Consider the following 25,822-nt stretch of genomic DNA (forward strand, 5'->3'; position numbering starts at 1 on the left):
ATCTAGTGATACTTTTTCCCTTCTTTTTTGACACATATCAATCATCTTAATTTCATTTTCTCCAAGACTATCGATAATCTTATTCGATTTCAAATCTCTCCAATCACGGCCAACTTCGATTTAGTTATCGATAGTCTAAATCGATTGCAACTTACCTCTGGTGGCGGTGGCTGCAGTCCAACGCTATTGCTTGGCCGCTTATTGCTGGCCGCTGGCGGCACAAATCGTCCGCCGTTGGGCAGCGCCGGCGCCGGCGGCCCCAGAAACGATTTCTCGCGGCCATTCGGCATTTGCGTGGACAGGGGCGGGCCGAGGGGCGAGGACATGGACGCTGATGTCGCCGCCGCTGTGGCATTGTTTGTGGCGCTGGACGAGTTGATGCTGTTGCTGTTGCTCTGGCTGGCGGATGATGACGATCTGGGCGGACCACGTGGCGGCGCCATGCCGCTACTCGAGGGTATGTCATTCTTCATGGGCTGCCCGGGATAGCCGCCACGCCCATTGTAGGGCGGCTTATTATCCGCCTGCTTCAGATAGGTGGGCGCCCGCTGCTGCTGTTGATAGTGTTGCTGCTGCTGCTGCTGTTGTTGCTGTTGCTGCTGTGAAGTGGGCAGCTGGCCAGGCACCGAGGCGGATGAGGAAGCTAATGACGCAGCTGGGTTCACGGAGGCGGATGATGATGAGTAGGAGTTGGCCAACGAGTTGCCACCACCGAACGAGAGCGCCGGCAGACGCGAACTGGAGGCATTCGTGCTGGCATGCCTATAGATTCCCACCGTGGAAGAGTTCATATGGTCCCGGGCATCGATGAAATCCCCAAGGGCGGCCGTTATTTCCGCATCGCCCTCGCTGGGATTGAGGCGGCGCGGCTCACCAAATAGACTAGTCTCACGATCATCGCTCTGTATGCCCTGTTGACGTTCATATTTCTCGCGTTCGCGTCTTTTGCGGCGCTCGTTATCCTCCATGCTGCAAAGAGGGAAATATGTGTGTGTGTGTGAAATGTGTGTTAGAGGTAAAGGTAAATGCATTTCGACCTGCTCGACAAAACAAAACAAAAAAACACGACAACAACAACAACAGCCGTGGTTGCACAATTATAAATAACAAACAAACATGACAGGCAACAACATGAACAACAACAACAACATTGACAACAAGTAGTAGTAGTAGTAGTAGTAGCAGTGGAAGAAGTGAAAGAGGAACAACAACAAACATGGCTCGGCAGTTGACAGCGGTTTGACATGCGCTGCGCTGCGCTGTGGGTGCTATGTAAACAGTTGGACATGCATTGTGCTTGCGTCGCATTTCTGTTAGTTTTTGGCAGCGTTATGTTTGCTAAGCAAATGTTTTATTTCTAGCTTAGCCGATATTTTTTATATTATGAAATCAAAATTAGGATTTTGGTTAGGATTTCGGATTAATTTTGTACAAGGAATTTTTGTCAATAATTTTTATAACATTTTTTCTTAGCTTTTAAGCTATGGATTTATAAAATTTGGACTAATATTTAGAAACTTTAATCTCGCAATTGAATTATTTAGATTTCATATGATATATTATGGCAAGCACACATACATACACACGTATACATAAAACAGTTTCAATTGGTTTTTAGTTTATATAAATTTTAATTTTAAAATTTTCATTTTCTAAATTTATATAAATATTTTTTCTGCCGAGGTAATTTAAAAGCAGGATTTTATTTCATATAAATTTGCCAAAATGTGAATGAAATTGAAATTTCAAATTCAAATTAACATATTTCCCCTGAATATTCGTCTGAATATTGGCATGAATATTTTTTGCACGTGCACTACGGTAGAATAGCTTTCAGCTCTGTTAGGCGTAAACAGTTTGACATGCACGCAAGCACGGTTTGATGAGCATGTAAACAAAACCATTGATTGTGGAGCACAGAGAGAAGGGGTAGCATGTGTACGTGCGTATGCGTATGTGTGTATATATATGTGTGTGTGCGTGTCTGTATGTGTGTTGCTTGTGTGATGTAAACGCGACAGTTGTTTAATTTAAATATTTGCCTTGACATTTAAAAGCTTTGGTTTTGAGCTTTAGTTAATAAAACAAAGACATATTCTTGTTTTTTTTTTTTGTTCGTGGCGCATGCTAAAACACACACACACACACACAGAGGAGCACATTGAAACAAGCAAAGGAGATGAAAGAAGAATGGATAACGGAGATGGGAGGCGGGATTACACAGCGCAACGCAATGACTCTCAAAACTTACTTATAATTCAGGTTGTACAAATTGTTATTGTACTGCAGTTGTTGTTGTTGCTGTTGCTGCTGCTGATGGTGTTGCTGCTGCTGGTGTTGTTGTTGTTGCTGTTGTGCCATAACGCGCGCTTAATACAAATATTTTTTTAATTAGTTTCGCCGGCAACGCGCACACAAACAAGCAAAACATAAACACACACACACACACCCACACACAAGCAAACGCACGAAGGCAACGAAAAACGATTAAGGAAAAAAATTAATGTTACGTGTGAGTGTGTGTGCGTGCGTGTGTTGGACTAAACAGACAGTGTTTGTAAAAGTTTGTCGCGCTCGCTCTCTCGCTCTTTTTATCTCTTCCAAAAACGCTCTCTTTGCTTTGACGCGCTTATGTTATTGTTGCGATTCTGCTACTCTGTCGGCAGCAGCGGCGTCGCAGCGCTTTGTATTGTTTGTTGTCGCTTTCTTCGATTTCTGGCTGCGCTTTACTCTTTGTCGCTGTGGTTGTTGTTGCTGCCGCTGTGTGTGGCCGCAACATTTTCGCTGTCATTTGCTGCTGCTATTGCTCTGCTTGTCGATGTCTATCCCTCTCTCTCTCTCTCTCTTTCTCTCTATTTCCTTTAGGCACTTGCCATGTAAAGTTTTGGAAGCACTGCGAGCGTCTTTTTGTTTTGTATTTAGTTCGTTGCGTTTTAATTAACAACAAAAATTATGTACGAATTATGCGAGTAGTTATTATTGTTGTTGTTGTTTTTTTTCTTTTAGCAGCCTTTTCAGTTTAAATGCCGATTTCATTTGTTCTTGTTGTTATTTTGATTAACTAGGAGTCTTTACATTGCTTTGTGTTTTGTGTGTGTTTGTGTAAGTTGTGTGACAAAATGTAATGTTGTAGTACCTGTAAAGAGAAAAAGAAATTCAAAATTAATAAAACTGCATTCATATATCAAGCTTACTAACTAAAAATAGACAAACAATTTAAGACTTAGCCAAATGCAGGCAATCCCCAATGCAGCCCCACACACACTTTTGAAATTAGCAGAGAATAGCAAGCACACGAGAGACAAGGATAGAACATGCATCGTTACTTCTCATTATTGAAGAAGAGCGAGCTGCTACCCGCGCTCAGCCACACACACACACATACACACATATGCACACGTGCGGGGATTATAGAGCTTTACGTTGCCTTCACTCATCTCTTTCCGCTCTTCGCTCAACCACTAGCAACAGCAACAACAACAACAACAAAATGGCGTCAGACTAGCGACTGAAAGTGTGATGCTTAAATTCACTTAGCTTGCCAAAAACTGAGCAGCAGAGCGAGCGAGACGGATGCCAAAGCAACGGTTTTTAGAAAATAGCTTAAGCTCTGCTTTAATGCAGCAGCTGCTGATGCATCCAAGAGAGAGCAACAGAGAGTAAGAGAGTGAATTCAATTAGTGATAATGGAACTTTAAAAATAGAGCCCGCATATATTTTGGGGCTATTATGCCTTTAAGTGCATGTAAAATGTAAATTTCACAACAATAAGACGAGTTTATATTGTAACAATTTTTGTAATATGTAAATGAGATTTTTCTTTAACTTTGTGCAACCAAAAGTCAACAGAGAATTACGAAATAGATTTAAGAGCAATTGCTGCAGCTTTAGTTTAAATGACCGCACATTAAAGCCAAATCTCTTCCACTGTGTGCGAAAGAGAGCGCAACACAAGCCAACACAGACAGCAACAAAATATAAATTAAAGGACAGCAAAAACTTTGTCAAGCCGTTTGCTCAACTCTGTCTATCTGTCTGTCTGTCTGTCCATTTGTCCGTCTGTCTGGTTGCTCTGTGGCTGACTTCTTCATTCATTTTTCTAGTGCGCATAAACTATTTGTTCGCACTGTGTCCATACGGCATGGCCAGAGAAATAAAATAATTAAATGCCCGTCCTAGCTGGATTTGGACTCTGTTTTTGGCTCCAGTTGAGATGCTAACAAAATTTATAAGACAAATAAATTTTAACAGCAGCAAAAGCATAAAAACCCACAGCAGATTTGTGGCTCTACCCCAATACTCCCTTGCATGGCCCTCTCCCTCACGATGTTCAGTGTCTCGTGTCTCTCCATTTCTTTGGGCAACTGTAAAAGGGTCAACATTGTGCGTCTGATGTCCTGTTTTTGACTGTCCTGTGACCAGAAAATTAATTTAACTGACACGTTTTTCATTCCGTACACGCACATACATACATACACACATACATATTGTGTATGTATATAAAGTACTTTTTCTCATAAATAAAATTCTATTGCATAAGCCAAGGCGCCGGGCAACAGGACGAAATTTTGCTATGCAATATGAAACTTTTGAACCCAACCAGCTGCGCTTAGCATTTGAGTAATTAAATATTAATAATGATATAGAGTGGGAAAACGTGTTCCCCAAAACTCTATTCAGCTGCTACAAATAGTTAATCAACTCGTGATTAGTATAAAAAAAAACTTATGGTTTAAAAAGTTTTGTAGTCTGTTTTGTAGCTAAATGAAATGGAACGAGTGGAAGTGACACATCAAAAACATGTGACACTATGTTTCCTATTACCTCAGAGACCTACAAACCTAATTTAAACAGGGAGTAGGGGGTTAGCGCCTAGAGTGTGGAATGGAATTTTGGATATTATAATTAAAGCACGGAAATTTTAACTCTCATTTTAGTATGCACGTTATGGATCCTTGTATTGTACTTAAGTGATGGTTAAAAAGGAAAATAGGGTGACAGGAGACAGGTTTACAGAGGAGACAATGTGTATTTCTGAAAAAGGTGGTGAGCTATATTTAGAAGTTGAGTAGAGCTAGTAGATATTTAGTCTGAAACAGATGGACAGAAGGAGGCAGTGAAATATGGTGAGAGTGAGAGGAAAGACACAAAGGGAAAAATTTAAATTTAGAGAAAGAAATAGATAAAAATATCTAGAGAGAGAAAGAGACAGAGAGATCTTGAGATAGAGAGAAATAGATATCTAGAGAGAGAGAGAGAGAGAGAGAGAGAGAGAGAGGACAAAATATATATAGACATAGAAAAAGGGATACTTGGGAGCGAGAGAGAAAGAGATATTTAGAGAGATTTCTAAATATTCAGATACAAATATGGAGAGAAAGGAAAGAGGGAGACTGGCTCAAATAGGGAAAGAGAAAAAGAGGATGAGAGTGAGAGTGATAGCAATAGACATATATTGAATTTGTAAGAGAGGAAGATACAGGTGCAGACAAAAAAAAATAGAGAGCTGAGAATAGAGAAAACGCCACAGAAAGGAGTTATTTAATGCGATTCACAATGAGACACTACCTAGAATAAAACAAAGACTAAGAATTTTCTATTAAATTTCGAATTATAGCAATGCGATATTGTTATTAGACAATTGTTGTATGTGTAGATAGACCTATGTATACCAAGATATATAAATTTGTAAATAACATTCTTTGCAATGTTACATTAATTCTTAAAATCAACTCCATGTAATCGATGCGCAGGCAGCTCTAAATTTTCGTAAAAACATCGAAACTCTTTTCACGCTTTTCATCGCGTAGACCCTGTAAATTAATCCACCTTCTTATTGATTGCAAAAGTTTACCAAGGCTTGAGCACATGTTCGCTCGTATTTGCTTTGTAACGTTTGCAAAACTGAAGAATATATAAATATTTATATGTGTACACACACTTTTATATATGTATATTTAAATATATAAATTGAAAAAGCCTTGGCGAACTGCTTGCGGCCTAAAGCATTTTCAATTTTTGAGTTTTCTACCCAAAATCGAGGGGTTCTTCCCTCTTTTCCCTCACCCGCACATGTCTATTTATTTACGTTTGATTTTTCTTACATTTTCCAGGAAGTGGCATGGGCTTGGATCAGGGGCAGGGGCAGGGGCAGGGGCAGGAGCAGGGACACGAGCAGGATAACAGGAGAACGTTGTGGCTGTGGAAGCGGTAAATATGATGACGATGTGGCGCTGTTGTTTACCGCTCCTCGCTCACTCTCTATACCTCCCTCTCCCTCTCTCTCTCTCTCTCTCGCACTCTCGTAACTCGCCTGATATCAGGCGCATCTGGGTACGGCACCGACTGGGGCATATGTTATGAATTTTATGCAAATATGTTGCGCCTCTCGTTACGAATATAGCTCGCTCTTCTGCTTACGCCCCCCGCTACACGCCCCGCCCACTCCAGCCAGGCAAAAAGTTTAAGAAAATTCGCCATGTGTGCGATTTTGTTTTCATTTTTTTTTTCTGTTATTTTTCACAGTGTTTGCTATTCTATTAACATTTAAATCAGCTTTCGGCTTGACTCTTAAAGCTACGAAAGGGTCGACGCCTGCTTTACGCCCGCATATTGTTGACATAACTCCAGCAATATGACTCTGAGACAACGAACTATCTAGATCTAGGTAAATGGAAAGTCTGGCTAATATATAAAAGTTCAAGAAAGTATAATTGGGGCATACATGGGAAATACTTTTGAGAGAGAATTTCGTTCGTATGTATTCGATAGAAATTATCGATGTTAAATTAAGCTAATATAAGAAAAATAATAAAAATAAAAAATAGATTTGAAAATTTTTCTATAAACATAAAAACATCTCTTTTATACTTTAACAAATTTACTTTCATTTAACATATAAATAATACAAAATAATAAATATAAATAAAATAAATCTTCAAATATATTTTCTTATACTCAGAGTTCCTCATATTTGGTATTTGAATCCTCATTGTTATTCATATGTTATATATATATATATTATATATATATTCATATCTTAAATTTGTTATTTATCCAGGTAAAATGTATTTAATTTTTGTAAAATACTCAACTTTCAAAATTCATATCTAAAATTTATTTATTTAGCTATAAGCTTCAATAGCTTTCCCTGCTAAATTTGACTCACTTCAAATCAAATCCTTACGTAATTCACGTAAGGCTTTACGTCATCGAATATGCAAGTCTTGATTTGACAATGAGCTGGATTTTTTGGTTTTTTTTATTTCATTCGTACTTTTACATAGTTTCCGCTGAGGCACGTCATGAATCATTTAACAACTTGCACAAACATTAAATTACGCATGAGAATCCTTTCTCTTTTATATATTGCAAAAGGGGCAGCAGCAGCCAAAGAGGGCGAAGAAGAAGAAGAAGCTGTCTCGGCATACAAAATTCAATTCAATTCAATTCAGGCAACTCACACACATACACACACACATATGAGGATCTGGTAGGACATAGAGGACTGAACACATGCGACTAATTTCATATTCATATGCATATTTAGACTAACTACCGAGCCGTAAGCAGTAGGGCAAAGAGAGTGCGAGAGAGAGAGAGAGAGAGCTCACATTCAGGCGCTAGGCAAAGGATGTGTGAAAGAAAACCAAAAGGCAAAAGGCAAAAGCCGATGTGGACGATGAGGGCGATGAGGACGACGACTTCATGCACATTGGCACGCCTAATTTATAACACAAAAGTCTACTTAACTCCCCAATGGCAACTATGTAAGGCCAGGCACTAGAGACACAGACAGACCGGACGAGAGAGAGAGGGAGACAGATATAGTAGAGACTGAGCAGAAGGCGCTCGAGCAGGAGTGCTAAGCCGCCAAGGGCTGGACGGACAGCCCCAGCAATACAAGAGATTGGGCGAAAGAGAGATATACTAGATACAGGTATAAAGTAATATAGAGGGGGCCAATGAGTAAAGTCTATATATTATATCTATTTATATGTTGTGGAATCAGAATACCTAAATATATCTGTAACAATATACGATAATTTTCATGTTGCTTTAATTAAGTATTTAAATATAAATTAATTAAGTATTTATATAATAATAAAAATAAAATCGGTATAATAACAATGACAATAATATAATTTATAATAATAATATATTTTATAAAAAAATATAACTTGAAATATTTCTTTTAAACAATTTTGAATACTACTATTATTAAATATATTAAATATAATACATAATATTATTAAAAAGGCTTACGAAAATCTTTTATTTGAAATATTAATTTGAAATTTATCATATTTTATTATTTTTAAAATTATTAGAAATACATTAAAATATGAAAAAAATGAGTAAAAATATATATATCATTATGGACATTAAATATTTTTTTAAATATAATTTATAAAGTAATTTGATTGATATAATTTAAGATTTCCAAACAGAAAATGTTTTATGAATGATAAGTTAAAATTAATAAAATTATAAACTTAAAGATTTTTGTTATAAAAATATATATAAATATTTTGTATGTATTTTATGTAAAATTGTATATTTATATTTTGTAATTAAATTATTGTAATTCAGCAATAATTCACGCTGTAAGGCTACTAAAAAATACATATATTTCATATTATTTTTATTTATTTATTTATGATAATTATTTTTTTTCTGAAGGACTCACAGCAGCATACACATTCATCGTCTCGTGTCACGACACGCTCTCACCTCTAAAGGCAACGCTTGTTTGTTTCGCAGTGCATAAACAAAACTCGAAGCATATGTGGGTGGATTTTGGTGGTCATGCCCACTAGCTGGCTACACTCATGGCTGTCTGTCTATCTATTTGGTTCTCTGTCCGTCTGCCTGCCTGTCTGTCCGAATGTCTTCTCTGTGTCCGTAGTATGCATGGGTACAGGATTTATTATCAAATGGGCGCCATAGACTAACGACAATAGCCACAGTTGCAAACCGAGTACCTTTCCGTTTAACCCCACGCCTGCTTTGGTCTGTCTGTCTGCCAGTCTCTCTGTCTGTCCGTCTGTCTGTCTGTCTGTGCTTTGCTGCACACAGAGAGTCAACAAATTTTATGGCACTCATTAAACTTTCTTTCAGCAAAGTGCGCCAGCGACTCGACTCGCATCGACTCGTTTGGAGCTGGAGTCTCCATGTTTTGTATCTAGTTAATTTATTTCCTTAAACGTGCGACCATAGCTTACAACCAATCCCTTTTCCTCCCACCTCTCTCTTTCTCTCTATCTTTTCCACTCGCCCACTCTGTCCGTCCTTCACTCTCTATGCATTTCAAATTTATTTAATTAATTTGTGTAGTTTACCATTGAGCAAAGTGTGATAAAATCAATCTGGCAATCCCTGCTTCTATAGCCAATTCCCGTTTTACTAATTGCATTCGCTTTAAACTACAAATTGATGTTTAGAACTCTATATAATTGCATAAACTTTAAGCTTTTTGGCTTTGTGTTTTGTTTCCTATTTATTTTTGCAATTATTATGTGAATAAAATATTGAAATTATTAGCAAGTCTAAGATCCTTTTTTGAATATTATCTACGTCAACTACTCCATAATACCATCTCATTTTTTAGATCTCTAAAATAGATATAATAATAGATAAAAATAAAATAAAAGCCATGTTAAGAATTAATATAATATTAAATAATTAAATAATTTGTATTTTTTTATGATATATGATATGAGATATAATATATGTATAATATATAATATTAATATATACTACCTATTATCCTATATCCTATATTACTCTCTATATCCTATATATCTATCATATATACACTCTCTCCTTCTCTATCTCTCTCCTCTCTACTCTCTCCTCTCTCCTCTCTCCTCCTACTTCTCCTCTCTCCCTATTCTCTCTTCTTATTTTTTCTATGTCCACTCCCGACCGTTTGTTTAATACCCATGAAAATGATCCCTATATTTACTTCAACTATTTTTTTTTTTTTTTTTTTTTTGTAAATTAATATTTATTTATTGAAATATCAAGTTATTAATTTATTTCAATTTCATTATCTTAAATAGTTTGATTATTAAAAATGATTGCACATAAGATGAGGATTTATGGACTCTAGGAGCACTTTGATATTATAACTTGTTAGTCAATTATATAAGCCACTTGAAATCTCTAGGGACATTCTTAAAGTGGAATTTCAACTGCAATTGATTATTCTTTGGCTGTTGGCTGTAATCGCAGCTAATGCTGCTTGGCTGGCAATCAGCAGCAGCTGCAATCAATTTCATATGCATACACACACTTGACGGGGCTGTGCCCCCCTTTTGAGCTGATGCTCCCCCAAAGCTTCTACAGCTACTGCTCTGGCTGCTCCTGCTCCGGTTCCTGTTCATGTCCGTGTTGTATGTCAAGTTGCTTTACCTGGCGCACTTATCTATTATCTGCATACGTCGCTTATCTAACCCAACTGCAGCAGTTGCAGCTGCTCCAGCTTGGACTCGCTTCGACTTGTCTTTAACATGCTGCCATCTCCTCCACCCCTCTCTGCCCTTCTGCTGCACTTGCCATATTGATGCTGACGCATATTTCCTGCTTCATTAACAGCCACGCTGCCATAAAGTATGCAACACGCTCCGACAAATGTTTAAGCTAAAGCAAAATATCATAAAAAGAAATTGGGGAAAAAAAAAAGCAACTGCATTGCGTTTTTGCCTCCCACGCATCTTCCTGCTGCTTGGCTTGGGCTCTCACCTTGCTGGTTTGCTTTTAACGAGCCGTCGCCTGCTTCATCCTGCCACAATCTCCCTCCAGCTCCTGCTGCTGCTGCCCACCATTTTCGCCTAGTTAACGTCGTCCTGTCAGTGGCTGAGTGCTGGCACAGCAGCTGACTTTCTCCTGCCTCGGTCACTTATTTTTTGTTTCATTTCTTTACTTTACTCGTTTTGTTTGCTCTTCTTCTCGTCGTCGTTGTTGTTGGCTTGTGCTCCTCGCTGTCTCATTTCCTGTTGCCCTACAATTTTTTTACTATATACCCTGTATACAAACATCAAATGTTGTTTTCACTATTTTGTTTTTTTTTTTTTTAACTCCCTTTTTCACAAGTCAAGTTTATGCTTGTGCCTTAAAGCGAAATCAGTGTTGCAAAATACCGTGATGATAGTGGCAAAGTTTATTCATAGAACACAAAATTCAGCTTATATTAAGCTTAGCGAAGAATCAATCTCAATGTGTAAATCCGTTTGTTATTCTTGATTGCTTCATTTCACTGGAAGATTAAAACAGCTACAAGAGTAACTGTTTACCAACACTTGCTCATCGAAGTTGACCCTTTTTTAATGTCTTAACTCAATGAATTATTTAACAGTCAGAAGATTTGTCCCCATAGACACAGAGTAGATAAAGGTAAATAGGAAAAGGCGTCGGGTAAATAGGGGTAAATAAACAAAAAGTTAAAATATAACTATTCGGAATAAAATTCTATTGATTTAGCCATACGAGTTTGGTAAAAGAAGCTAGAAAGTTTTATGTTGAATATATAAAAACTATAAATATATATACATATATTAAAAAAAAAAAAACAAAAAGATCTAAAAATGTTACTTAATATAACAAAAAAAAAATTATCTAAAAATGTTAACTAATATAACAATAAAAAAATTATCTAAAAATATTACCTAATATATAAATGTCTATACTTGAAACATAAAAAATAAAATAAATTTATATATATACTAGTACTAAAATGTATTCCATTATATATAAAATTAATATATAATATATAATATTTTAAAAGTGCTTAAAAACTGACCATAAAAAGTATATATATTTTTATTGTAAAAAAAAAAAATGTAATGAAACAATATAATAATTCTAAAAAATAAGTATTATTTCATATATAAACTATATAATGTATAAATAAATACAGAAAGTAAAGTTTACATTAAGAAAAATGTATATTTCAGATTATTTAATTAAGGAATTAAAAATTCTTTTTATCTTATAAAAACTATATATAGTATATAAATATAAAAAACAAAATATACATATAAAAAATAGTATATATTTAATAATATATAATACACATAATTATCTATTATACTTATAAACAAACATTAAATACAGCTTGGCCTAATTGAATTTATTTTACAAGGAACCTTGTTCGGTAGAGCTCATTACTAGACTATATATAGAGCATCAATGATGTCATCACACCATTGAAAACCTCAGAGCTTCACTGTAATACTACTATAAATTAGATTTATATTGTATATACATATGTAGACAAATTGTTTTATAAACATTGCATTTGTATTCATTTCAGTATTATCTCTCAACATTTTTAGTTGTACGCATTGAGTTTCTAGTTTCTATTGTTCATCTACAGGAACTTCAGCTAGTCGCGTCTGTTGTTTTCAGTCTTATTCGTTTTATTTTCTCACTTCCCCACCCTTTCTCCCTTTTACTGCTGCCTGTATTCCTGGGTGTATTGCTTTCTGCTTTTTGTTGTAGCTGTTGCCCTGCGGCTTGATTTGATTAAAATGATAATAGTTTTTGGGATTTAACTTAAATTGATGTGGGTTAGTCGTACACAAAGTCGCCGCCGTCGATGCTCGACAACGAGGTAAGGGGCCAGAAGTGGGAAACCTTTTTTGCTTTTCCTTTTTTTCCTTTCTTTCGTTGGTTGCTCTTCTTTGCTTTGCTCTTTTTTCTTTCGGGTTGCCTCATTTCCTGGCCACAAATTTGGGAAATGCTTACAGAAAATTAATAACAAAAATAAAAGAAAGAAGAAAAGGACAACAGCAAAAGCGAAGAAAATGCATAAAGTGCAACATAAAAATTCCATTAATAAATTGCATGAAGAATTTTCGCTAGTAATTTTGCTTTTCTTCTCTTTTAGTTGTTTTTGTTGTTGTTGTGGCCTCTTTTAGCTAAATTGCGGCCGCTGCATGTCCTTCGAGTGCTGTCCTAAAAGCCGGGGCCCAAAATTGCCCACGCCTGAATCTATATACATTATACTAGATGTATATATATATATTTGGAGCAGTTTGCTTCCCTGGCACCTTTAAGGGAAACGGTTTTTGGTAGCCCCACGTGCCCCACCGCCGCGCCCACAAACTCAAAACCACAAACTCACACACACACACAGCACGAGCCTGCGGTTAACCGTCATCATTTTGTGCAAGGTCCTGCAACAGATCCTCCTGCCTGTTGCCTTTTCCCCTTTTCCTGCTGCCTGCTGCCTGATGAAGTGCAAATTCATAAAATAATCATTTTTAAGACCAAAACTGACTTTGAAGTCGTTTAGAGCAAAGAGAAATGGAAGATTATTGGATGTGGGCATGGGCGTGGCTCTAACTACAGCATTCTTTGCAACTTACCAAGTGAAACTATGCAAGTTGTTAGCTTAAGTAAGTAACCAAAAGCAAACAGCGAAAAGAAGACTTTGTATAAACAGAGTGAAACACACGTAATTTGTAATTTATACAAAACTTTCTCAAATATCAATAAAAACTATGCAAGCTACAAGGCGCAGCAACATGTTAGAACCATTCCGGTTGTTTGCAATATGTTGCCAAATTCATCAATAAATTTAGCAACAAGGCTCGCAACATTTAATTGCTTTAGCAACATGCTGCTCTGATGCACTCTTAATGTGTGCTCTTATTGATGAGTAAATGTTGCTGAGCTTTGCTGCTAGCAACATATTTGAAATGCATTCCACTGCATGGTTACATTCCACATTTACATTTTACTTAATTCCACATGTTCCACTATTTCTCTGATCTTTGAGTAAACTTTTTATGGTTATGGCTATGCCTAAGTTTTAAAGTCACTGTGGGCTTTGCAACTGTAAATTGACAACTAATTGCTGCAGTGCAAAAGTGCAAAAACAAAGAAGTCTCTACACAATGTCATGTGTAGTGCTTGCAAAAGGAATGTTAAGGAATGTTTTTGTTGTTCTTGTTATTGTTTTTATTGTAGCTCGCATTGCTTTGGCTACATTTTAAATAAATGTATCCAAAAGTTTAGCTTGAGTTTTATTCTTTTATCTACTCAGTGCTTTACCATTCATTCTCTTCCGTCTCTCTCTCCCTCCGTCTCTTCCTTTTCCAGACAAACACACATTGTCTGTGCAGCATCTAGTATATTCCTCTTTTTTTCACTTTTGTTTCATATGTGTGCACATTTGTGTAATCTATATTATAACAAACCCAACTGCTTCTTTGCTCTCACTCTACTCCCTCTCCCACTCTCTTATTCTATATCTGTGCACAAACGAAAAGTTCACTTTGATAGTTTGGCAACATTTTTTGGCGCTTTGGGTTTGCCGCTGTCGAGCGTCGCGTCGCTGTTTTTGACAACTTATTCGTGCGTCGCTAACGTCGACGCTAACGCTGGCGCAGCTGCTTGTCTGCGTCTGTCGCTCGCTCGCCATCTCCCGCTCTTCACATGCTCTCTTCCAGCAGTTAACTGTTTTTATACAACTCCATCTCAATTGCTGCCTTTGGCAACATGTGCGCAATCGTCTGTCCCTTTGTCTGCCTGCATGTGTGGATGTGGATGTGAGTGAGTTGGGTGAATATGTGTGCTATTTATATATATTCTTCTCTCTCTTCCTCCCATTGCGCCGGCCGGTGTTTTGCTTTGGTCACTGCCCCTTAAATTTTGCTGGTTTTGCTTCGCTTTGCTTTCAGTTCTTAAATTGCTATTTCTGTTGCCTGCTTTTTAGCTGTATTGATTACGTACGAGTGTGTGTGTGTGTGTGCGTAAGTGGGTGCGTGTGTAGCATATCAATTTTGTGGCCATTATTTTTGATGGCTTTACCATGAATATGTTTATGAATTTTGTTTAACCGTTGCGCTCGAACTAAAATTCACATTATGTTAAGCAGTGAGTGTTAAACTTTAGCTTAAGCGCTTAACAGTGGAGTAATGTGGCATTTACTTAACTCTTAAGCTGCATTCCAATAATGTTAATGTTAATGTTAAGCAGTGACCGTCAAACTGTATACACATAAATATAGCATTTACATAACTTTCAAGTTATGTTAACATAAATAAATAGTATATATATAAATATATTATACATACATATATGCATATACAATTATATACATACATATGTTTCTTATTTATTCACAAAACGTAGGCAGTATATGTGAATCAATTAAATTAATGAAAACTGTTAAGTTATGCACAACAGCTACTAAAATATGCACTTGACACAGCCAGACAGAGACAGAGAAACGAGAACGAGAGCTTGTGTCTCTGTGTGTATGTGTGTGTGTGTGAAGAGTGCCAACAAGTCTATGCCACATATTTTGTGCGGCATACAAAATTCTTTGACACTTGCTCCCCAGTTGGCCCACAACATAACTCAACTTGGGGCGACAACAACAGAGGCGTGGCAAGAGGAGGGAGGCGGGGGAGGTGTGCAAAAGGCAAGCGGCAAGAGAATGTTTCTCTGGATTATTGAGTGTATCACATAAATTATGAACTTGCGACATGTGTAAGAGTGTTGCATATTTAATGATATTTATTAAACAACAAATGATGCGATTTGCAAAATTTTCACATTTCGCTAGAGCCGCACTCTGCCATAATGTGGTGGAGAGGGAGGGGGTGGCAGGGAGGGCATGGTGGCATTCCCCAGTTGACCGCAAATCGCGCAACTGTCAGAATAGAAAATGTGCTAATTTGTCTTCAAGTCGCTTTCGGCGAGATAATTACAAGAAGAGAGCGATAAAGTCGCTGCCCGCCCCTCCCCCTTCCCCTTACACAATGCAAGTGGAAGGGGGGCTCGAGTCGTGGCAGTAACAAAATGTTGTGGGCGTGGCCGTGAGCTAATAAATTATCGCACACTTTGGCTTGAAGGCCGTGAAAAACTATTTCGCTTTTTCATCGAGTGAGCTGCGAAAAAACTTTTTTAACAAGTTGGCAACTGACAGCCACAACAAGAGCAACAACAACAACAACAATTGCAACAGCAACAATTAAGAGAGCAACAACAGCAACATTGACGTCCAATAAAAACGTTTAATCAATTAAATTCAATTAAATTGTGAAAATCACAAAAACGTGCAGACAGCCAAAACAAAAACAAATAATCCACAGATGTTAAATGGACAACACCAAATCAAGGCTACAATTTAAAGAGGAAGAAGCAGAGGCAACAGAATGTGAGAAATACAAATGTTAATTTTGTTCTCAACCAATTGCATTTGGCAACAAAGAAATGTGTGAAATATCTCGGATAAAACTATTTGAGGACGAAGATGTGAAATTCCAGTCAAGTGTGGAATGGAAATTCATTGAATGACAACACTAGTTAAGATATACAGCTGTGCAAAATAAAATAGCATCACTTGCATGTGCTCGACTTTTTTAAGAAAACTTTTTTAGATATATAAAAACGTTGAATATTTTTTAGCAATAATTGTTTTCTGCTGCTTATCAAAAATAAAATAAATAGATCAATACATTGATAAATAGATATAGGAGGAATTTCTTAGACTTTGCATTAGCAAGTGGAGCTATTTTATCTTTCATATATGTATATATGTATCTATATAAATATCCCTAGATAAATTGATTCCTTTTAAAATAATGCTACATATTTTAATCAATGTAGTCTATATATTTATTTCCTTTTTCCATTGTTTCTCGGAATATATGTGATGCTCTTTAAGTATGTATAAATTGTATTCAATATTAAATATATATGTTTAATATATGCGTATAAAATTATTTAAAATTTTTATAAAAATTAAATACTGTGTATAAATTAAAAAAAAAAAAAAAAAAATAAATAAATAATTATAATAATAAAATAATAAATATAAAAAAATAATAATAAAAAAATAATATAAAAAAAAAATAATAATAATAAAACTAATAATAAATAAATAAAAATACTAATTCAATAAATTTATAAACCTTAAAATTTACTTTTTCTTCATAAGAAATTGATACTTTTATATCTTATAAACATGTTTATTTGTAAGAAGAATACTCCCAGTTTCAAACATATGTACATACATACATCTAATGAGCTCATCAATTTCAAATCTGTTCATACTGAAAACATTCCAAATTTCACAGATCTCATTCGTTCACAAATGCTGTCGATAGAATTTGCATTGTCATAACTATGGGAAATCCAATATACCTCTACCTGTGCACAAATCTACGCTCCATTTAGCACTAAACACAAACGCGTCGCCCTCCACCCAGCCCCCCATACCCCTGAAGCAGCACACTTCAAAATTTGTAAATTCCGTACGGACAAGCTCATGGAAAACCCATTTGAAAAGCAACCAACCAGGAATATTATGCATTTCAGAAGAGGGGGATGCAGGCAGAGAGAGATGGAGAGAGAGAGAGAGAGAGAGGCGGATAGGAATGTACGTTCTACTCTCAAATAATCCAACCAACTATGCAGACGAGGGGGCACACACGCACGCATAGAGAGGGATGAGGGCTTAACGTTGAGAGTTCGGGGGTTTGGGGTTACTGGTTGAGGGTTACGTTGTGCATTATTTCATTAGCCATTTTCTAGTTTTAGCCATTTGCAATTTTAGTTCTGGCCATCGCAACGCATCGCAGTGCGCTTTTTCGCCCTTCGTTATTTGTTTCACGCTTAATTATCATTGTTCGCTGTCCTCTTGTCCTTAGCTCTCTGCTTCTGCTTCTTCTTCGTTTATTTGATGGTATGTGGGGAAATTTAATGGCAAACTCTGCTATTTACGAAGCACCTACACATCTAACATGAAAGAGCTGCAGGTACAACAAGCCGAATGGATCTTTTTAACTATCTAATTTTTAGGGATTTCAGCTGCGAATGCAGAGCTAAGAAAATAATATATATTTTTATACTATCTATTTTTTTATTTTTTTTTAATAATATATGCTCTATATGCTCTATTCCTAATCAAACATCTAAATATATTATGCAAACTCTGTTTCTCTCTTTGTTATTAATTATGTGCCATATATTTGATCAATTTATGGACCGATAGAGTATAACACAATTTAATTAATTCATATGAATTAATCCATATTGGAATATTTCATTAATAAATATTTTGTATATATATGATATTGTATGGGACAACTTAAAGCACTCAATCTAATCATTATAATAAGATACATATAAAAATATATATTATAATATATAAAATGATATAAAAAATATTTATTTTAAACGTTTTCTAGCTAAATTAAAAATATGGTTCCTGAATTTTCAGAATCAAACGGATGGATTATACCAAAATAAATTTTTTTTTTTTTTTTTTTTTTGCCCAAATTTGTAGAGCATTTTCTCTGTATTGTCTTTAAATTTTACTCTCTCTCTCTCTCTGTTTTCTCCATACCTTAGATATTACAAATATACTCTTAAACCTTTATTTACAGAGTATATCCCATATAAAATGTTTCCTTATATTTATTGCTTCATCTGTTGCCTAAATCCACTTCCAGGGTATCCCCAACACAATTTTGATCTATATGCTCTTCTGCACATCTTCTGTCTTATTCCCAATCCATATTTTACAGGGTATCTCTGTTACACAATCTCTGCCAATGGCATTGCTCGCATTCCAGCCTTGTTTTAACCTTGTTAATGGCACACCACATCACATAGGGCTACTCTTCACAGATATCCCACAGCACACGAGCTCAGCTCCGCCCCGCGCCCCTCCTGGCCTAAACAGTGTTGCTCTTTTGTCATTTGCCTCTACATATGCATATATATATATATATATATATATATATATATTTTTTAGTTTATTTTTTTCCACTTTTTGCATTGCATTTTGGTCTGGCCAACAGGTCGACAGGGCTTTTAATTACATTAACAGCAGCCAACAATATATACCACATCTAGCTGGGTCAACAATTCATCTCTCTCTCTCTCTGTGTGTTAATGCAATCATTTGATTACTCATACGCCGCGTGTTTGCGCTTTGGATTTCAATTGCTTAGCTGAATGTGTAGGCAACGCGTAAAAAATACAATTTATTATTTGCATATAGCTTGTTTACTCTTGCTCTCTGCCTCTATACATTCCGGCGCATTCTATTTTTCCGCCATATCCTATGCCATTTCATCTGTTTGCGTTTCGGGATGTGCATGGAAAATTTCGAGTTGAAAAATTGCAACACGTGCGAGCTGAGCAAAATAAACAATCGAGTGCTGAGCACTGATAATGATAACTGAATGCTAACTGTAGTGGGATATATCTGTATCTGTATCTATAAAGTATCTGTATATTTTGTATCTGCATCTGTGCATTTGTATCTGTATCTATAGCTGTGTCTGAGTTTTTGTCATTTTGTCTTATCTGCGCGCTACTTGAGCAGCTCGCACAAATTATTACACAGACACACGCACCTACACACACACACACACTCATATACAGAGAGACCTGTCAACAAGCGCAAACACAAAAAAAAAATATAGAAAAATAAAAAAAAAAATACTACAATATATTAATACAAAAACAAATTACGTATACGCCACAGAGCCGGCAGATAAGCAACATATGGACAGGCAGCGACCGAGAGAGAGAGAGAGAGAGAGAGACAAAAAGAGAGAGAGAGAGACATAGAGAGGGAGTGAGAGACGCGAGCGTGTGCTGGCAGCGCATACGTTAATGTGTGTGTGTGTGTGTTACTCTCCACGTTTTTCCTCGCTTTTTTCCCTTTTATTATTATTATTATTTTTTTTTTTTGCATTTGCTTTGCTCGCTCTATTCGCTTTGGTTTTGTCTTGGATATTATGCGTGTTGTAGTATTTATTCTCCGCTTCTCGTTTACACGTCGCACGCTTTTTCTTAGTGTATGTGTATAAATATAATATTGGCGTGTGTGTGGGCAGATTAAATTTTATATTACATATACGTATGCATAATTGTGTTTGTTTAAATGTGATTTTAACTCAAACAGATGTGCAAATAATTTCTATGTAGTTTTTATGCAAAACGACTAGATATTATATTAGGCATTTTCTTGTTGGCTTTTTCTTTTAATCTCTTTAATCTAATCATAATAAAATGCTACAGAGATTGACCTTCGCTAAAACGAATTTTCTCAGTTGATTTATAAAACATAAAAATCATAAAAAAAATTGGTTGGCCTTCGTTTAGATTATATATTTATATAATTATTTGCATCGCTAATTCATGTAAATAATTTGTGTAAAATATTTATTTAATTTTTAAATTTTATATTTACTGTATATTTTCTATATTTTTTAGTTTCATATTTTTAATATTTTGTTTTCATTTATTTTTTATTGTTTTCGAACTATTTTTTTTTTTATTTAATTTATATAATTTATAATTTATAATTGTATATTATTTTTTTTTTTAAATAATATTTTATTTATTCATTTTTAAACATTGGCATTATTGTTATTATTTTTATAGAATTTTCTTTTATTTATTTATTTTAATATATAATAATAAATTAATTTAAAAATAAATTATAATATAAAAATAAATTTGCACTTATTAATATTCCTATAAATTACCCTATTTTTTGACTATCTCTTTATTTTAATTACCGTGGCACCCCAGTCTACCCACACAACTAATTTATAAGCTCGCCATCATGCTTTCATTTATCACTTCTCTCTGCTTTGTACTCCTTTTGTTCGCGTCTTAATTTGTTAATTTCCTTGCATTTGTTATTAGAATATTTATATATCTTCCATATATATACGCAGCATTTTATGCGAAAATTATGTTAAACAGTTGCCTCGTTTGTTGTTCGTTCTCCCCACGTTGTTTGCTTTTGCTTGTTTACCTATGCTTGTTTTTGTATTTGCTTTTGCATTTGCTTCACGCAAACACAATTTACACTATAAAACTGTTGTGTTTGCAGCGCATTAGCAGTTAACAGCGCTGTTGATGGACAGCGCTGCTTATGGACGGTGCTGTTAATTAACAGTGGTCGCTCATATTTTGCTTTTGCTCTTTCTCTGTCTCTCTTTCAACTAAGAGTCGAAATACGCAATTAATGTGTTGTTTTTGTTTTTGTTTACCTTTTCTTTAGAATTCTGACATTTTTACAGATACATATTTAACATAATTATGCATAGATAATGCCAAGTGTGTCGGCAAATAAACAAATGAGCCACAGATAACACGTTTTGCTCGCGTGCTGCTTTCACCTCGATATTGAGTTGATTATAAACAAAGAGCAGGCATTCGACATACACATACACATACACATACACATACACATATGTATGTACATGTGAGCAGCAGTTAAGAAACGTGTATATGTACATATATTTGTTGCTTTACGAGGGTCGCTTTAAAGTTTCTCTTATTTCATATTTATATGGTCATTTCTCTCACCACGTTTACCTTTAGTAATTGCTTAATGCAGCCAGGGGCAGGATGAGGGAGGGGCCGAGGGCGTGCGTAACCTGACCATCTTCCGTTTTGCATTCCTTCTGCTCTGTCCGTCATAAAATATTGATGGCCATAAATAAAAAGCGGGCTGCTTTTAATGTTAACACTGACACACACACACATACACACAGAGGCCAGCCAAAGCTAGCGTGAAGGCAAATGAAAGATAGAGCCAATGAGATAGAGAGAGAGCGAGCGAACGAGATAGTAGATGGACAGAGCAGAAGCGTAAAACGCACGTCAAACGTAAACATAATATAAGTTGCACAGTGGTGCGAAAGTTATTTTTATATAAAGTCAGTCCACATCTATCTACGAATAATGCAAATTAAAATACCTATAAGAGATTTATCAGAATTACGTCTTTAAGTATATATTTTTGTATATTATATTATATTTTATTATATTATATTGTATATTATTGATATAGAATAAAAAAAGTAAATATTTTATAAATTGTTTTAAAAACAAAAATATTTAAATAATAGATTATTGTTTATTTATTTTCATCCTTTCACAATTGAAAAGTTATTATTATTATTGACTTTAATAGGTTTTTAATTGCATTAAATAAAAATAAAAATAATTATGTATGTTTATTTGCGTCCTACTTCCCACCACTTTTCCACCACTGTGCCACTGGATCTTGACCACAGGACGAGTGCTGATCCGAAGTGGAGTGGCAGTTGATTAACACCTTTGGGCTGTTGGACGTAAACGTAAACGGTTCGAGGTGTGTGCGCGCGCTTCGGCCAGCCAAAGTGGTTAAAAAGGAAGCGGAGCAGGAAGAGGAGCTGGCGAATAAGTCAGCGGGAATCAAGTGTCAAAACGCAACTAAATAAATAAGGGAATTAAGCGTAAAGTGGAAAACGCAAAAAACGTAAAAGAAGCAACACGAAAAAAAAGGGAGCAAAAAGAATGAAATGGAATCAACGTGAAGTTGTTTGCGTTCAAGAAATGAAATAACAGTTGGCCAACTTAATGGATGACTGCAACAGTGTAAAAGGGAGAGCGAGAGAGGGAGAGAGAGAGGGAGAGAGAGGGCGGGAGCAAGAGAGTTGGAGTGAAGCACAGATGGTATTGAGTAAAGTCGTATTAGATATAATCGTTGCTTTATCGTATGTTGTGAAGTTGTAATATAAATGAGGAGCAGAAACATATGCGATATCATATAAAAGATATGCGAAGAACTAAAACATGTAATATTAGTTGAAATTAAAATAAAGTAAATGTTAAATTTTAGATTGAATAAAAACTTTTCCATGAATCATATATAGCAATATAATATATTTAATATGACTAACAAGGCTTTTACAATAACCGGAAGAAATAGCCCGAATATTAATGTTACTCACTGTATATGAATTTAGGGCTAGAGACTAGGTACTTTTTAAAGTTCGCCTTTAACTCGTAAAGCTTAACTTAAAAGTATTTTAGATAATCGATAGCTACTTCCCATGTTTTTTACCAAAGAAATTCACTAAAATAGGTTGTCAAACTCTTGATATAGAATCCTCAAATTGTGCGTTTCATTTAAAATATATTTTATAAAATTTATTTGATATTTTTTTTAGATATTTTGGATACAGACAACAAATTTTTTCTAAAACTCTTTAAATTCCATTTAAATTCAGTTGCAAATAAAAAAAAAATTTATGAAAAAGTTTGCATATTTACTAAATTAACAAATATTCCATTGAATATTTAGATAATATGCCGAAAATGTCAGTGATGTGCGTGAAGGAAAACAGATGTTATTCACTAAACAAAACTACGCCTAGTTATACGAGCTAATTAAATTTTTTTATTCTGAATTATTAATAATTCATTATGGTAAGTAAATTCATAAACAATATGAAAATATGCAAAATATAAACATAATTACATTTAATTTTATAGAAACCAATTTAATATGTTTTCCATCTATTTGTCGCTTTCTGTGTTCTGCTTCACTTTCACTTTAGGTAATCTCTCACACACATCTATCAATGCTCATTGAGCAATGCAATAATATATATAAAATCGTACAACAAATGCAATTAGCTGAAAAACCATTTACAGCAATCAAGTAATGCAACAACAACAACAGCTACTAAACATTGTAAACAATTAACTAATTATTTAAGCTGGATTATGTAAACACTGGCCACATTTGTTTGGGGGCCGTGGCAGCCACGCTGTTTGATCTAAGCTGGCTGACCAAACATATACCAATACCAATAACAACAACAACAACAACAGCAACAATCATACTAATAAATTACAATAACAGCAGCAACAACAACAACAACTAAATCTAATGTGCAACAAAAATTCGAGCACACACAAAATGAGAGCATAAACATAAGTGAGACACGCCTCATTAATTTAAATAGATGAAGAGACGTAATACGCACACACACACATAAACACACACACACATACAGAGACGCACACTCGTACTCACTTGTGCGAGCATAACTAGCTAACACAAAATATGAAAATCATTTTGCCAAATGTCTGCACACACACACACACACACACATACACATACACAACCTCTCCTAGTCAAGAATTCGTAACTCCAGCTCCATCGTCTGGTCTTGTGAACTGACTGGCATATTGAGTGAACTGCCAGTATTTGCCCTGACTCTGTGTGTTTGTGTGTATGTGTGTGTGTGTGTGTGTGCAGGGAGAGGGGGAGTGGTTGGGGCGTGTCAGTGCCGGAGGATTGGCTGTCATGGGCAATGGCCTTGGCCGTACGTGCGTGTTAGACGCAACTTCCCGTTACAACAACAATAACTGCAGCAACTGCCAAATGCCAACTGCCAGCAGCAACAGCAGCAGCCAGAAGCCAAGCGACAACGACAACAACAACAACAATCAACAGGCACAACACAATGGGAATTTCAAATATGGCAAATGTACAACAAGAGTGCGCAAGTCAACATTAAGGAAAAGCAATTTACAATGTTGCTGAAAAAGAATACCAAAAACAACAACAACAACAACAACAACTAAGCGAAGCTAACATTAAGAGTGAACGACTATGAAATACCGCGAATTTTATATTGAGGTTTTATTTTAAAGAGCAAATAGATATAGATATACATATATACATAGATATAGATATAGATATAGATATAGATATAGATATAGATATAGATATAGATATAGATATAGATATAGATATAGATATAGATATAGATATAGATATAGATATAGATATAGATATAGATATAGATATAGATATAGATATAGATATACAGGAATACATATAGACATATAGTTACAGATCTCTATATCTATATATACAATAGATATTAAATATAAATATAAATATAAATATAAATATAAATATAAATATAAATATAAATATAAATATAAATATAAATATAAATATAAATATAAATATAACTCTCCCTTCCCTCTCCCTCTAAATCTCCTCTACCTCTACCTCTCCTCTCCCTCTCCCTCTCCCTCTCCCTCTCCTCTCCCTCTCCCTCTCCATCTCCCTCTCCTCCCCCTCTCCTCCCCTCTCCCTCTCCCTCTCTCCCTCTCCCTCTCCCTCTCCCTCTCCCTCTCCCTCTCCCTCTCCCTCTCCCTCTCCTCTCCCTCTCCCTCTCCCTCTCCCTCTCCCTCTCCTCTCCCTCTCCCTCTCCCTCTCCCTCTCCCTCTCCCTCTCCTCTCCCTCTCCTCTCCCTCTCCCTCTCCCGTTTCGTTCTTCCTTTCCCTTTTCTTGATGCTATAAAATAAATCTCTCCGTTTAGTTCTTAATTTAAATTTTAGATTGAAATGCGTTAAATTTATTGATCAAAATTAATGCTAAAGGAAAAAAAATATTATAGAATTGGAATTATATATAAAATAATAATAATATAAATATATATAAAATATTAATAATAATAATATATAAAAACATATAAATTATAAGAACAAAAAACGGCCATAAATAAAACTAATAATAATAATTGAAGAAAATTTACTGAAATAAAACTAAAAATAATAATTGAAGAAAATTTACTGAACTTGAGACATTTAAAACTTTCATTCATAATTTAAATGTTTTAAAATTCGGAGTGTTCAGATGCACTGTACTGTATATGATCAAAATATATATCTGTCATCTATATATATTTATTCATTATTGTGCAATATATAGTAGCAATTATATAGAATCAACTATTCAAAATCAATTCTATGAGATTAAATATTTAAAATTGATCTTAGATATTAAATTTTATGCACTTTATCCTATAAGATCTCTTATATAGAATCCTATAGGATAGAAATCCAAAAGATCCCTTAAGATACACAAAAATGGTGTCTATTGTATTCCTATATAAATATCTATCTATTCCCATGTATATATAATTTACTCTACATTTCATATTATTCACTTCCTTATATACCATATACCTTTTGCTCT

General features: G+C 35.2%; 1 protein-coding gene across 4 annotated transcripts in view; it reads right to left on the reverse strand.

The window, feature by feature from the left end:
- The window catches only part of lilli (AF4/FMR2 family member lilliputian), a 115,566-nt gene that overhangs the window by 9,095 nt on the left and 80,649 nt on the right, over nucleotides 1-25,822 (reverse strand). For 2 of the 4 annotated variants that reach the window (XM_089256807.1, XM_089256806.1), the window contains exons 3-4: nucleotides 2,252-3,136; nucleotides 156-969 (exon numbers count right to left, since the gene is read on the reverse strand). In XM_089256807.1, coding sequence (XP_089112933.1) covers nucleotides 156-969; nucleotides 2,252-2,361 — 924 coding nt within the window. In that variant the 5' untranslated portion in view covers nucleotides 2,362-3,136. The remainder of the gene's footprint in view (nucleotides 1-155; nucleotides 970-2,251; nucleotides 3,137-25,822) is intronic. The other 2 variants (XM_089256808.1, XM_089256809.1) reach the window with 2 other exon arrangements.

The sequence above is a fragment of the Drosophila navojoa genome, chromosome 3, assembly GCF_054131105.1.
Source record: "Drosophila navojoa isolate 15081-1374.11 chromosome 3, UAZ_NAV_1.0, whole genome shotgun sequence".
NCBI lineage: Eukaryota > Metazoa > Arthropoda > Insecta > Diptera > Drosophilidae > Drosophila > Drosophila navojoa.